The 13034-nt window shown below is 42.8% G+C and overlaps 1 protein-coding gene across 3 annotated transcripts; it reads right to left on the bottom strand.

Moving 5' to 3' along the window:
• Positions 1-31: 31 nt before the first annotated feature.
• mms19 (MMS19 homolog, cytosolic iron-sulfur assembly component) lies at positions 32-12323 on the bottom strand. 3 transcript variants are annotated; one of them, XM_062413817.1, is made up of 31 exons: positions 12201-12323; positions 11658-11706; positions 10819-10919; positions 10542-10627; positions 10297-10371; positions 9664-9733; positions 9406-9534; positions 9230-9291; positions 8306-8392; positions 8112-8186; positions 7694-7771; positions 6891-7029; positions 6213-6367; positions 5968-6046; positions 5717-5842; positions 5559-5640; positions 5087-5184; positions 4800-4961; positions 4126-4281; positions 3921-4020; positions 3681-3783; positions 2778-2855; positions 2551-2677; positions 2325-2431; positions 2068-2124; positions 1749-1935; positions 1572-1654; positions 1314-1478; positions 1070-1129; positions 676-776; positions 32-565 (listed from the first exon to the last, which is right to left on the bottom strand). In XM_062413817.1, the coding sequence occupies exons 1-31, from the start codon at positions 12286-12288 to the stop codon at positions 535-537; spliced, it is 3096 nt and encodes a 1031-aa protein (XP_062269801.1). In that variant the 5' UTR covers positions 12289-12323; the 3' UTR covers positions 32-534. The 3 variants fall into 3 exon arrangements, with proteins under 3 accessions (XP_062269801.1, XP_062269802.1, XP_062269803.1); XM_062413818.1 differs by having other exon boundaries at positions 2778-2852; XM_062413819.1 differs by having other exon boundaries at positions 5717-5839.
• Positions 12324-13034: the final 711 nt, after the last annotated feature.

The following is a 13034-nucleotide window of genomic DNA, read 5'->3' as shown; positions in this document are numbered from 1 at the left end:
TATTTCATTAATTTAGGATTTCAAATAATGAAAAAAAACACTTCAGGTTTTATTATTTAGTAAGTAGTCAGAAAATCATCTGATAAAAAAATGTGGTTATTTATCAAGCAAACATACCTAACATTTGAAAATGTCATCACTGTATAATGAATTCTTGGAGGGTCTGAGTGAAAGAGAAAACTTTGTGGAGAGTAACAAAAAAATCAAATTATACACAATCAAAGTGTCATGGCACAAATCCACACAATGTCTGCGTCGTGTAGAGAGAATGACAACAACGTACACAAGGCATCAAATGTATTCAAATTTTCATTCTTGTAACTTAAGGGAGTCCACATTCTCTTACTTGTGCGTTCATGAGAATACAGGCAACTAAAGTATGCCAGTAAAAAGGGGGGAGAAGATGGTGGGTGGAGTTAAACCAAGGAGCAGGAGCTCTTGTGTGGTTGGATTGAGAGGATGTGGTCCTGGAGAGAGAGGAGGTCGGGACTGGGGAAGGAACGAGAGACGGGGGTGGGTGTGGAGATGTAAAAATCACCTTCCCCCAGGACTTCCCACGAGGTACCTATGAGGAAAATAAGACAAAGATGAGTTGTTGTGCAGAGCAGGCTATAAACAGTACCAGTACAGGAAAAGAAATGACATCATCTTGCAACAATGGTGGCTGATTCTTACCACTCCCCCCGTGCCAGTACCGCTTCGCTCCTCACCCTCCTCTTCTTGTCGTCCAGAGGCCGAGCCAGAGCTTTCAGAACCCGCGCCCGAAATGGAAAAATCTGAAACAAAAGTTCAAAGAAATATTTTATATCTCGAGGAAAGTTATGTGGTACAAATGACGTGTGGCTTATCTTCTGTCAACTAAAATATCTTAATAATATCAAGTCAAATCTGGACATAGCACTTAGTGATAATAATTAATAATTTTTAGAAGTTGTGATGTTCCAGTGGGTGAGGTGGAGCACTCATTCCAGCTTTTTATTGATAATCGACAAATGACAACAAAGACAACAAGAGCATTCCTGCTGTGAAATGATTCAAATTTTAAAAGATGGACAATTTTGAATTTTACCTCGTGTGTGGGCAGGCGGGAGAGGGCATGGATGCAGCGCAGCGAGGTGATCTTTACACTCTGCAAGAAAGATACAAACACTCTGGATCATAATCATGTTATGTGCACCACTTTTGAACAAGAGCAATGAGCTGCTTCAGGATTTTTCTTGCTTTGTTTCATTGTTGCCAACATTCAGCTTCACCTTGTGCTGCTGAAAACCAGGCAGGGCAGAAAGCACTGGCAGGTACAATATGTCACTGACCATGGTAGGACTGGAGACGAGGGCCAGCAACCTGCTGAACAAAGCCTCCAGCTGCTGGATGAGAGCCGGCGGTGGGTCGATGAGGACGGGCTCCAGGCAGGACAGGGTGGACAGCTGGACGCCCTGATCGGGACATGACAAGGCCTCTAGCAGCAGGGACAGGAGCTGGGCAGTGATGAAAGAAGAAACCCCAGTTACGATAGAATGTTTCCCAAAGAGAGAACGTGAAGAGAACAAATCAGTTTCCTGTTTACGCACCGCTGGTAGCTCAGTGATTTGAACCTGCTTCGGAAGTTTGTTGACGATGTTGGACAGAGCCTTCAGGTAGTTGGACTTCTTCTCTGGGGGACAGAACAAAAAATCTCCTGTAAATGCTGAATTTGAGCAACAGCATTTCACATCAGCATTATCCTCAGCAGTGCTGTTCCCACGAACCTTGCGGTGCAGCATTGAAGCCCTGAACCAACTTTGCAGAGTTCTCACTGAAGAAGCGCTGGCGGTACATGATGCGGAGGTCGGCGTGGCAGCCGCGGTTCAGGACGTCGGCAGAGTCGCTCATCAGCAGCGAGAAGCCTTCTGCCGCCATCGGCCCCAGATCGGCATCGTCGAGCAGAGAGAAGAGCTTCACAAAGAAAAATAATAAGCAGTGAACTGATGACACCAGCTAGGATGAACAGCCATATTCCAATTCCAGGTGTTAAACTGCACATGGAGAATGAAGCTAAGTAAATCAAATCAAGGATGCAGCATTTACCTTGTCAGTCAGTGCTGTGGACAGAGGGTGGTATCGGAGAAGCAAACCTTTGGCCACCTGAAGACGAAAAGCATTTTCTGTTTCTTATACTGAAACAACTTTATTTATCTATTCATGAACTAAACTAATAGATCAACAGCTGGTGGTAGAATAATGGAAAATGGATGTGGGAGCAACTGACTCAGACATTTGCATTCTCACATACAGCCCCTCTGAGGAACTTCAGGAGAAGGTTTGGACTTCTGTGTAACTCTTACCCAGATCATGAGGGTGAAAGCCTGAGTGCGGGTAGGTGACGATGTCGAGTCCAGCTCGCCACACACTCTCTTCATCGTCCTCTGAATCAAACTGTCGAGAGAATCACCTGAAGAAAAGACCAAATTCAAAACAAAGCATTAACAGATTTTAACTGACAGGATGACGCTGTCTGTTCTGTCAGAGGAACGTGTGACTACAGACGGGAGTATGTCAAAATCAACAGACCCTGCGATTGCTTGTTGACCAGCCCAGCGAAGCACTTGGCAGCAGAGGTGTATGAGAGAGGGTGGGTAGAGGTGCAGCTCATCTCCTCCAGCTGAGACAGCAGCTGCTCTATCTGAGGCACCGCCACCTAGACGACACACACACACACAGTCAAAAGTCAGAACACAGCTTCAGGACCTCAAACATTTTTCCAAAAAGCAGAATTAGGTCTTCAAAATGAGACTCACAGTGCGAGGTAAGGAGCAGACACAGCCCATGAGCAGACAAACCATCTGTGACTGGCTCCAGGACTCCCTCTGCGGCTGCTGGGGAAACATGACTTTCATTAAGTTTTCAGGTAACACTGACATGAACCAATAGTGCAAATCCTGAGATAATAACAGCTAAATTGGGGCTGGAGAATAAATAGGCAGCATTTTCTAAACCTTAATAAGACTTTGCATAATAGGTTGAGCGTAATTGAATCTGTTTATAATTAGAGTTAATCAGCCTTACAAGTGTTTGGCTTACGGGCTGACTAATCATCCAGATATTATCTAAAGCGCTTGATACAGAAAATAGTTGACCTGCGATGGTGGAGGGCCAATCCCAGCAGACATTGGGTGAGGGGGGGGGGGACATTTCAAAAGAAAATCAGCTATGTGTGGGGGTCTGATTATTATGAGTGTGTGCTATTTGGTGCAGATCCGAATAAAAATCTGGATCTAGTGAATTTGAATATGTTTGGGCCTCATTAATTCTAAATATGTGATGTCATTGGTCCATAAAGATGTGAGAAGGCAGATTTACCCAATGCTCAAACTCAGAACCAAAAAGTGTAAACTCTGCAAACAGAATTTTGCACAACACAGCTCAACAAGTAACATGGCACATCATCTAACTACAGCATGTAGGTAATCTATCAATAACAAGCAGCAATCGATTGGTTTAAGAGCAGGTTTCATTTCAGTTGACCAGGGTCACATAGTAATTCTGCAATATATTGTAATCGTTCTTCAACAACAGACATATCTGTTTTAATCTAATAATCATTAAGTGCTCAGTGAGGTAATGATGAGGAATCTGTTGTCGGAGGGAGGCAATATCTGAAGAAAGCACACATAAATACACAAATCCCTGCACCCACAGACCTTGAGCAGCTGGATGTGTGAGGGGAAGGAGTTGTCAGGCAAAAAGGAAATATCATCGTCCAAGAAGAGAGAGACAGCCCTAGCCGCCGTCTGTTCCGCCAACCTGGAGACATGAGACAACAGACCCCTCGTGAAAAAATTATTTTACGGTACATTTTTACACTTTTTTATGTGTGTATTACGCAAAAAAAAAAAAAAAAAACACAAGCAAAAATGCAATGGCAGAGAGAATGTACTGACTTTGGCTGCAGCCTGGAGCAGGAAGTACTGATGACAGAGACCACAGCAGACAGGACAACTTCCTCTACCAGAGGACTACGACGACCAGAAGACCCCTCACCTGCCAAACACGAACAAGTGGGTGAGAAACACAGACAGCGTTTACCTTAAACCAGGTTATTTAGAAACCTTTTTTTGAGATTGGGATGATGGATCTACTTCTTACCCTGCAGTGCCGCTTGGAGCGCCAGTGAGAGCAGGCGTGGGATGATGAGTTCATGGAAGCATCGCCCCGTCTCCTCAGTGTCCTGAACCTGCTCCGCTATCTTCTGGAGGCTGCGGCACGCCAACACCACCTCCTCAACTGAGAAACCGACGCTACCTGAAAGCGACAAGAGTTTTTAGTTACATTCATAGAAAGTTTATTTTTGGTCTTTTTTTTACTAATCTGTTTCATTAATAAGCTTTCAGAAGACGTGCACAAATAATGATGAAATAACAGATGGAAGGCTTTGTCCATTTCCAGACCTAACGCAGAGTATAAATACGGATTCACTGTGTGCAACAAGTTATGTGTGTGATTTGACACTGACACACTGTAGAAGGGAGATTTAGCAGCAGAGCAACTTAAATGTCAATATTTGACCCGTAATATTGTATCATTCCTCCTGACCTCTAGATTAATAAAACTATTTTATTTGGTCATTACAGCTCAATAAACAATAATGAACCATTTGTGGACTGAAAGTTAAAAAAATACATATAATGTTAACTCGATGGCTGAAAATCAAATTAATCTAACTCTGCAATATTCAAACTGAACATTGTTCATTTCCATTGATCATTTATTTAATAAGTGAGTCACAAGAAGCACCTGGACCATCACTACAGACAGATTACCTGCATGTGCCGAGCTGAGGACCTCCAGGAGGACAGGCGTGCTCTCCTGGACAACACTGGGTCGGATGGACACCGCAGCCAGGGCAGATAAACACTGCTGACGCACTGAATGATGGGAATGTTTCTCAGAAGCTTCCCTGTTGTTGTCTTGGTCCATGGGCTCTGAGCAGAGGAGAGGAACAGGTTGTTTGGGATGTTCATCATAAATTCACAATTTTTACACACTGTCTACGTATTCCACATTGAAAGTACAGATATCATACTATTGGATTAGGATTTGAACTAACCAGAAAACATCTCCTTCTTTAGTCTTGGGATGAATTTAGAGATAAAGATTGTTGGGTGTAGCTCTGCCAAGGCTCCGGCACAACTGACCACAGCAACACTGAAGCAACAAACAAAACAAAGACACAGAGAAACAAGTTTTTGTTTAGTTAATCTGCAACATCAGATATTGTAGATATGAATCTGCTAAGTAATGAAAGTACTTGAGTAAAAACAGAAACAGTGCGTGTCTCTGAAGCTGCTTTCATACATGCACTGCACTCTGAACATTTTCCTGAAATTTTTCCCGGGGGCTCTCTGCAGTAGAATGTATAATTCATGTCCTGCCTCATGCATAGTAAAGTTGAGACCATAAACAAAGTTAAGAACTGAAAACAGCTTGTGTGTGTCGAAAGATAAAGAGAGAGCAATACAGGAATCAAATGATTGACAGAGAAGAGGAAGGTCAGGTGAAAGTTTCCACCGTGGCCTCACCTGACTTTCTCATCCTCCTCGGTCAGCAGCAGTCTGGTCAGGTGATCCACAGCCAGCTCGATATCAGCGTCCAGCAGCAGACCTGCCAGAGACAGAGGGTCTGAGGTAATCTCACTCAGACTGTAAACTGTGACCTGTAGGAATGTATCAAATCTCACCTGTTTGCTGTGCCAGTGAGGTGAGCATGGTGGTGGCAGTGATCTGCAGACTGGAGTTAGTCTCCGACAAGGCCGAGAACACCATGTCACACAGAGACTGACGAAAGGCTAAAAACATGCTCTCTTCTGATGTGCAGGGATGAAACGCACAAAGAAACAGGTTTAACATGACAAGTGGATTTGATGTTCTGAAGTAAAATAGTAATGAATGTTGCGTTAAATAAAATAAAAACAATGAATGCAGAACTGACCGTTCTCTGAGGACTGGCTGCTCGTCACTGACTGGATGAACCGCAGCACCACATCCAGCAACGTCCGTCTATGGGAACACTGCTCCCGGAGGGAAAAAAAGTCACGTTTATTGTTTATTATAAAGTTGGTGGTTGCTGCAACAATTTAAAGATGTTCAAATATAGAACAGCAGAAGAAAGAAGCTCACATTAACTTGCTCAGATTAAACCTAATAAACATCTGGGTGTCAGTTTGATTTGTTTACCTGTGTTCTGCTGCTGTACTGCTCGACGAGGGCGGGCATGACAGCGGCTGTGATGATGTGGCTCGCCCTGCTGGACGCACTGCATGCGGCCTGCAGCAGCTTGGCGCTGGGCCACACCAGCTTCAGGTCCGGCTCACACAGATGATGCTTGCAATCTGGAAAACAATATAAGCTCTGATTACAACAATGTGATATAAAGATCACCGGACTTTTACTTCTGATGAGAAAACTGATGTTATGTCTGTAACTGTCAGCAGCTACTACGAGTAGAACTTGATCATTCTTTACTTAAAATATTGACACTTTAAAACTGTCCTATTGTCAAATTGTGGTATCATTTCCTGCCCATATACTCAAGCACACTGCACTGAAGCAAACCCTCCCACTAACACTCATTTTATTCACCAGTACTGCCTTCCTGGTATTGTGACTGCATAGGACCATTATTTAGTCCTATGCAATTACAATTTGGTTTTATTTAAATGTCCAACAAGTTTGAATAAAACTGACGTCTCTGTTCCCTTCACCTGTATTTTATTATGCATATGTGTCTTTTTTTCTTTGCTTTTGTTTTGACTTCTTTTATACAGGTCTATGTTTGGATTGCCCCGTCTGTACAACTGTGCATATTTACTTTTAATCAAGTTAGTGTTCATAAGTTAAATTTCAGCACTTCACCTGTGAGAACAAGATCCAGGAAGGTGCTGAGAGAGTCTTCAGAGTCAGAGTTGAGGACTGAGCGAGAGAGACAGGAAGTGAGTGCGGTGAGAGCGGCGAGGCCTGCAGTCTCGATCCTCTCGCTGGAGGTCTGAAAAACCTGCGATGAAACAATGAAACAAGAACATTGGCTTCTGATTCAGAGACCGACCCTTTGTTCAGTTGAGAAGTCTCTTAAGAACAGGAGGAAACCTGTTGAAATCATTAGCAGCGTTGTTCGGACAACAAAGGCAGGAGAAACAGCATTTGTTCCTCTCTTCCCATAAAACTTTGTGCTTTGGGGCTTTTCCTGTAGTTAATCTCAGTGCTGATGAATCATCACTCCCTTCTTCTGCTGGAGGATTGTAATGTTCCAGGCACATTGCTGCCATAAGTCACTTCCATCTGTGTTCTAATTTTATCATTTTCACTCGGAAAAACAATAAAATCTGTTGCAACAAAAACACAACAATTGCTTGTTACTAGATTATTAACCATTAACCGATGAGATTCAAATGTTATATAATAGACGAGTGTTGGACCTGGACGCATAAAAATACCAATGAACTTGTTTTTTTAACAAGGGCTTGATTTTGTTATGTGCAGACAGCAACATCGACGGAAAATTAGGTTTCACTCGCTATCACACACATGCAGAGTTGCTGTGCTCAGAAAAATGTTATTCGGGTTATTGCTTAAAGATGCTTTTACAATTACAGAATGCTAAGTCCCATCAAAGCTTTGACACCATATATTTACATGAATGTTGAGCGTTTCAAACAAACCTCTCTGCGAAGTGACGTCCACAGTCCCTCAAGGAATTCTGCCAAATCCTTATGTTCATATTGTGACATACAAGAAGTCTGCAAAATAAAAATAACTGATAAATAAATAAGTTATAACCAGCCAGGTACAACTTTTCCTAAATAGTACTTTTTGATCTTGTTTCATCTTCTTGCACTTATCCAGTAAATTACTGCATCGAATTAAATCATTATACATTTTAATTCACATGTAAACTGTCTCAGCAGCTTAATGGTGTTAACAGTTACCATGCGTGTATTCTTAAGGGAAGAGCAATCGCTTATCATTGACATTATCCTCTTAGAGCTGGGTAAATGAGATGAGAAATTTTGAGCGAAATACGTCTATCTCCAACCCAACAGGAAGGAGAAGAGTTTTAGAAATAAGAGGGAATCTCACCAGAGTCTGCAGCGAGTCCAGCTTGGCACTCTGAACGTCCGAGTCCAGCTTCTCGATGATGAGAGGCAACACAAACTGCAGCAGGGCCGTAACAAACACAGCATAATCATAATCTCACATTTGACAGGTCAACTATTCTCAGGCCAGAACATTTTCACTACACCAAAAAGCAAACATATGAACGTTCCCATTACCTCTGCAAACTTTGGTGTCCCGGAGAGGACGGCCCGCAGCGCCTCGATGAGGTCCTCCTTGGTGATGCCGTGGGGGTCATTAGAAGGCTGAAGTGGATTGGCGGTGGGTATGGGGAAATGAAGGTAAAGCAAAAAGAGATAAACAGGTTATTAAAACACACCTAAGTCTCCAATTAACCACAATATGCAATCTCCAGACAGAAATTAATGGAGATTAATATTTTTTGATGGAAAAATAAATGCTTCCATGTCTAATACTGTTTCTAAGATTTTTACATTTTGACAATGAAACAAATACTAAATAATACTTAAGCAACCTGGGTTTGTCTAGAAAATTAGTACTGATGACAAATTCTGTGTAGCTTAATCTTTTGGGTTAGACCAACGAGACAGGTTACTGTTATTTCCTGCCTTTACAATTACCTACCAATTAGCTTAAATTAATTGAACAATGTATTATTATTATCATTCACTATTTTTGAATTGGCATGAACATTTGACTGAATACTGGGTCTATAGGTGGACTGGTTTGCAGGAGTTGTACTTTGTGTTATAAAGTTATTATTGCACGTTAGATTAAGTTCAAAATACAAAATGCAAACCTTCATGTGAAAGACTAACAAGGCATGTAAGATTGTGTTGTGGTAATAGAACAGTGCAGTCGTCACGCAACACATCAGCAGCATTGTGGAAGAGTGTTGCTGGTTTGCTCCGGAGAGTCAACAAGTCATCACAGAGCTGTGAGCCTCTGTGACGCAGAGAATGGCAGACGTGCGTGAGCAGACGAGGAGGCAGACGCTCTATCATTGTTTTGGGCGGAGTTCGCCCGAGGTCACAGGAAGTCGGAGATGACATTTCTATCTGCTGTGCTCTGTTGCTTTCATCGGTTCTCAGCCCAAAGCAGCTGAGTAAACAGGGACTTACGGGGGTGAAGTCGATGGGGAAATAGCAGGACGTCACTTCGAACAGCTCCTCTGTGAATTTACCTGAGACAGCAAACAGGAAATTAACAGGGGGGGGGGCAGAACGGATACATACCCAATTGGCAACAGAGTCCATGGGATTCAAAACAGCGAGAGAGATGTCGCACATGCTCTCACCTAGATCATAGCCTCGATGTATGATGCTCTTTGCAATCTGGAAGGCGAGCAGGAGGTTGCGAGGATCCCTCTCACCATCCATCGACTGAACAAAGCCAAACACAAAGTCTGCCCCTAAACCCTTCAGCTCTGTGGATTAATCAAAGAAAATTATAATCTGACCAGCAACCCCCAAATCAGAGAGGATTTCTTATTGTATTAACATGAGAAAAAATAATAACCACCAGGTGAGAAACCTGCTCATTACACGTCTCTTACCAGCCTCTCTGGTCTCCATGAGGTTGATGAGCATGCTGTAGACACACGACCTCTCTGCCAGCATCAGAGACTAGAGAAAAATGATCAGAACATAGACAACTATGGTAAAACTAATATTTACCCATAATGCCTAGACTCAAGAGCAATTTGGAGCATTTTGTGAAAAGTGCCTCGGACCAGAATCGGACCTGAAATTGGAGGTGATATCATCTACAAACCATGTCAAGTAAAGGTAGACAAACCCACGTAGGTGATGACAACAGAATACACGTATGTCACATTGAGTTCTTCAGATAGCTCCCTAAATTATAATCCAAACTAACAGGATAAAGTGTAAGAAAGACAGAAAACCTTGGTCCGGACTGTCAGTGTGAATACGCCCTTACGTTATTCCAGTCTACCCACAAAGCATATTTTATTAAAGAGGAAGTGTTTTGCAGAACACAGAGGAAACAAGAAGCACATCATCATCCCACTAGATAAAGTGTGGTGAGATATTGCACAGGTCTAAAGAGACAGATGGACGCCGTTCAGAATCAAAAAAACAAACAGAGCCTCAACACAAAGAACAACATCTTTAGATATACGTTAAATAAAAAGTGCTTAATAAAAATATCACACATTGAATCTCACCTGTACGTGAACATCCTGGAACAAAGACCTCAGCATGGACACAGCTGAGCCAGGAGGCAACGCCGCACATTTTGTCTGGAAAAAGCACAAACACACAATGTGCATGTCACATCTGGATCTTCTCAAAACAATTCTCCAACTTTCCGATGTAAAAAACTGCCTTGCAAGCTTAGCAGTCGATCCATCTCATGCGAGATGTTTCAGATGTTGTTGTCAATGAAAAGCTACAGCAGTCAGACACTCACCAGAGCTCTGAGTCCCTGTAAGACGGACGGTGTGATGACGTAATGGTCCTTTAGGCGGTTTTCATAGAAAGCAATCAGCACTTCCACTATGGAGAAGTGGGACAGGGAGACATGCGGTCAACACATCTCTGGGTTTTGCATCCAATTACCATGTTTAAAATTTGAATATGACATGTTATTATGATGGCTTGAAAATGCCCTTATGAAGACAGGGGAATTAATGAATGTTAGGTTATAACTGAATGATTAAAACAAAGAGGACAGAAAGGAAGTGCACCTTCTCTCTCTGTAAGGTTTTCATAGCACTCGTGCAAAACCTCAGACAGCAGCTGGACCCCTCTAGCTCGAGTGTGCGGCTGAGAGCTCGTCAAACTCAGTCTGCAATCAAGATCAAATGCAGAAGGAAATGAAAGTGAAATATGTGACAAGTCTGTGATATCAAAATAACTATGTTAACAACTATGTTAGAATCTTAGAACCTAAGTAAAAGTAAAGGTGGTGAGTATGCAAATCTATGTACTGATCTTTAAAGTGTATTAGTTTCACCCAGATAACACTGCAATTTTGCCTGGACCTGAATTCTTCATGGGATTATTATTATGATGTTATTTGTTTAAAACTAGATAATAAAAGAAGTTCAATGACATTCATTCTCTGTGTGTATTGGTCTACTAAGCCATTTAACCTGAGCCAGGCCATACAGCAATGATTACAATCATCACTTCCATACAGGGTTAGAAGCATACAGCGGTTTAAAAATGTCTGGGTTCTTGGTATTGGCTGACTGGCTGTCTATGGAACCCTGCCATGGCTCGCTGATGTTGTCCAAATGTGATATATGGCTAAATGTCATCAGCGTCATGCATCAGAAACCACCATGGACTGCTCTGGATCAGGAGAAAAGACCCAACTGGGCCCCAGGACGTTGGGGACACACACCCAGGTCTGATCAGCCTGATGTGGGGCTGTCTTAGCAAAGGAAGATTTGTCCCTAACACCCACTGGTGATCCCTGACATGTGCCAGTGGTTATTATCAAACTGGTATAAGTGACTGCAGCTTTAGTTGAAGTTCTTGTCATGTGTGTGTGCTGTTGCTGAGCAGGTTGACAGCTCACCCCAGTGCCTCCACCAGCTGCAGGACTGTAAACTCTCCATCTTTGACACCTGGAAATAAAACCAGTGTTACTGGGATAGCCATAAACATATAATCATCTCACAAAAACATAGACCTGAGTCTGACTGCAGTTATCTATGGTTGTGACCTACAGATTACCCAGCAGCACTGGCGGGGGGGTCAGAGTTACAGAGTTCACTGACGGGATGATTCCACACGGACACAAACACGGCAGCTAGCAAGCAGCAGCATGCGGTCAGACCTCAGCGGGGCTAGCGTTCAAATTCACAGCACTCGAACAATGACAGTGGTGTAATAAAGCAGGGCTACATTCAATACGTGCTGGCACAGTGGCAAAGTGAGCCGAGACGTGTCCCGGCGCGTGTTCGAAACAGTGTCATGATGTCGCAGCGGCTCGCAGGATGTTGTTAGCTCCCCGAGCATCACGCCGTGTGTAGGCGGCCGCTCAGTTCGCTTCAATGGTGGATACCCCACAGCGAGCTGCGGCGGCGGGTGAATCACAAACTTATACAAACTTATTTACCCGTCGCGGTGTCTTTGGCCTTGCTGTCCTGGAGTCCAGAGACATATTCCTCCACCAGAGACAGCAGCAAGGAGCTGTCCGCGGCCATCGCTCCCCTGAGGCTCCGCTGCTGAGACTGCGCATGCGCCGAGAGTGCACGGTGAACTGTTCAGTAGCATTCACACACAGGAACACCACTTCCGCCACTGGGATGAGGAAAATACAAATCCTGTCATAATGAGATGATAAGTCATTATTATGAGTTACAGGACTTTAATTTCCTTCATCACAGTGGTGGATATGGGCTTCCATAAAGAACATCGCAGAAGCACTGAATTAAACTGATTTGCACAGTAAAGTTAGGAATATAGTTTAAAAAAGGAAAATTAATAGTTGATTCAAGATTTTGTATTATCAAATGCACAACAATAACATTAAGCAGTCGCTGGCAGTGAAATGCTTGAGTCACAGGCTCTCTTCTAGCAATGCTCAAGTAATTACAACCTAAAAAATAAAATAGAAATAATATAAAATAGAATATCAAAATTTCAAATAGAAAATAAAGTATATATATCTAAATATATAACCAGCTGAAGAGAAAATAAAACAACAATAGTGCAATTTGTGCAATGGTGCAATATGCTAATATGTCTTGGTGCTAGTTTGGTGGAGTTATTGCAGTTCAGAGGAGTTTAAAAGTATTATGGCCTGAGTCTGAATGTATGAGAGAGCTGCAATAAAAGACAGTTTTTTCAGCCCTAATTTGAAGGATTCTACAGTTTCAGAAGACCAAGTTTATTAACCTTTGGGTAAAGGTTTGTTCCACAGGTCGGGAGCATAGATGCTGCTTCACCC

This window comes from Platichthys flesus, chromosome 20, assembly GCF_949316205.1.
Source record: "Platichthys flesus chromosome 20, fPlaFle2.1, whole genome shotgun sequence".
Lineage (NCBI taxonomy): Eukaryota > Metazoa > Chordata > Actinopteri > Pleuronectiformes > Pleuronectidae > Platichthys > Platichthys flesus.
This window is presented reverse-complemented; position numbering and strand designations above follow the sequence as displayed.

What these genes read in the sequence shown, in the direction of transcription:
- mms19 (XM_062413817.1), bottom strand. Translation starts at nt 12,288, where the DNA reads ATGGCCGCGGACAGCTCCTTGCTGCTGTCTCTGGTGGAGGAATATGTC. An exon ending in CCCGCCTGCCCACACACGAG is followed by an intron (nt 777 to 1,069) that starts GTAAAATTCAAA and finishes CTTTTGTTTCAG; the next exon opens with ATTTTTCCATTTCGGGCGCG. An exon ending in GTACTGGCACGGGGGGAGTG is followed by an intron (nt 566 to 675) that starts GTAAGAATCAGC and finishes TTTTCCTCATAG; the next exon opens with GTACCTCGTGGGAAGTCCTG.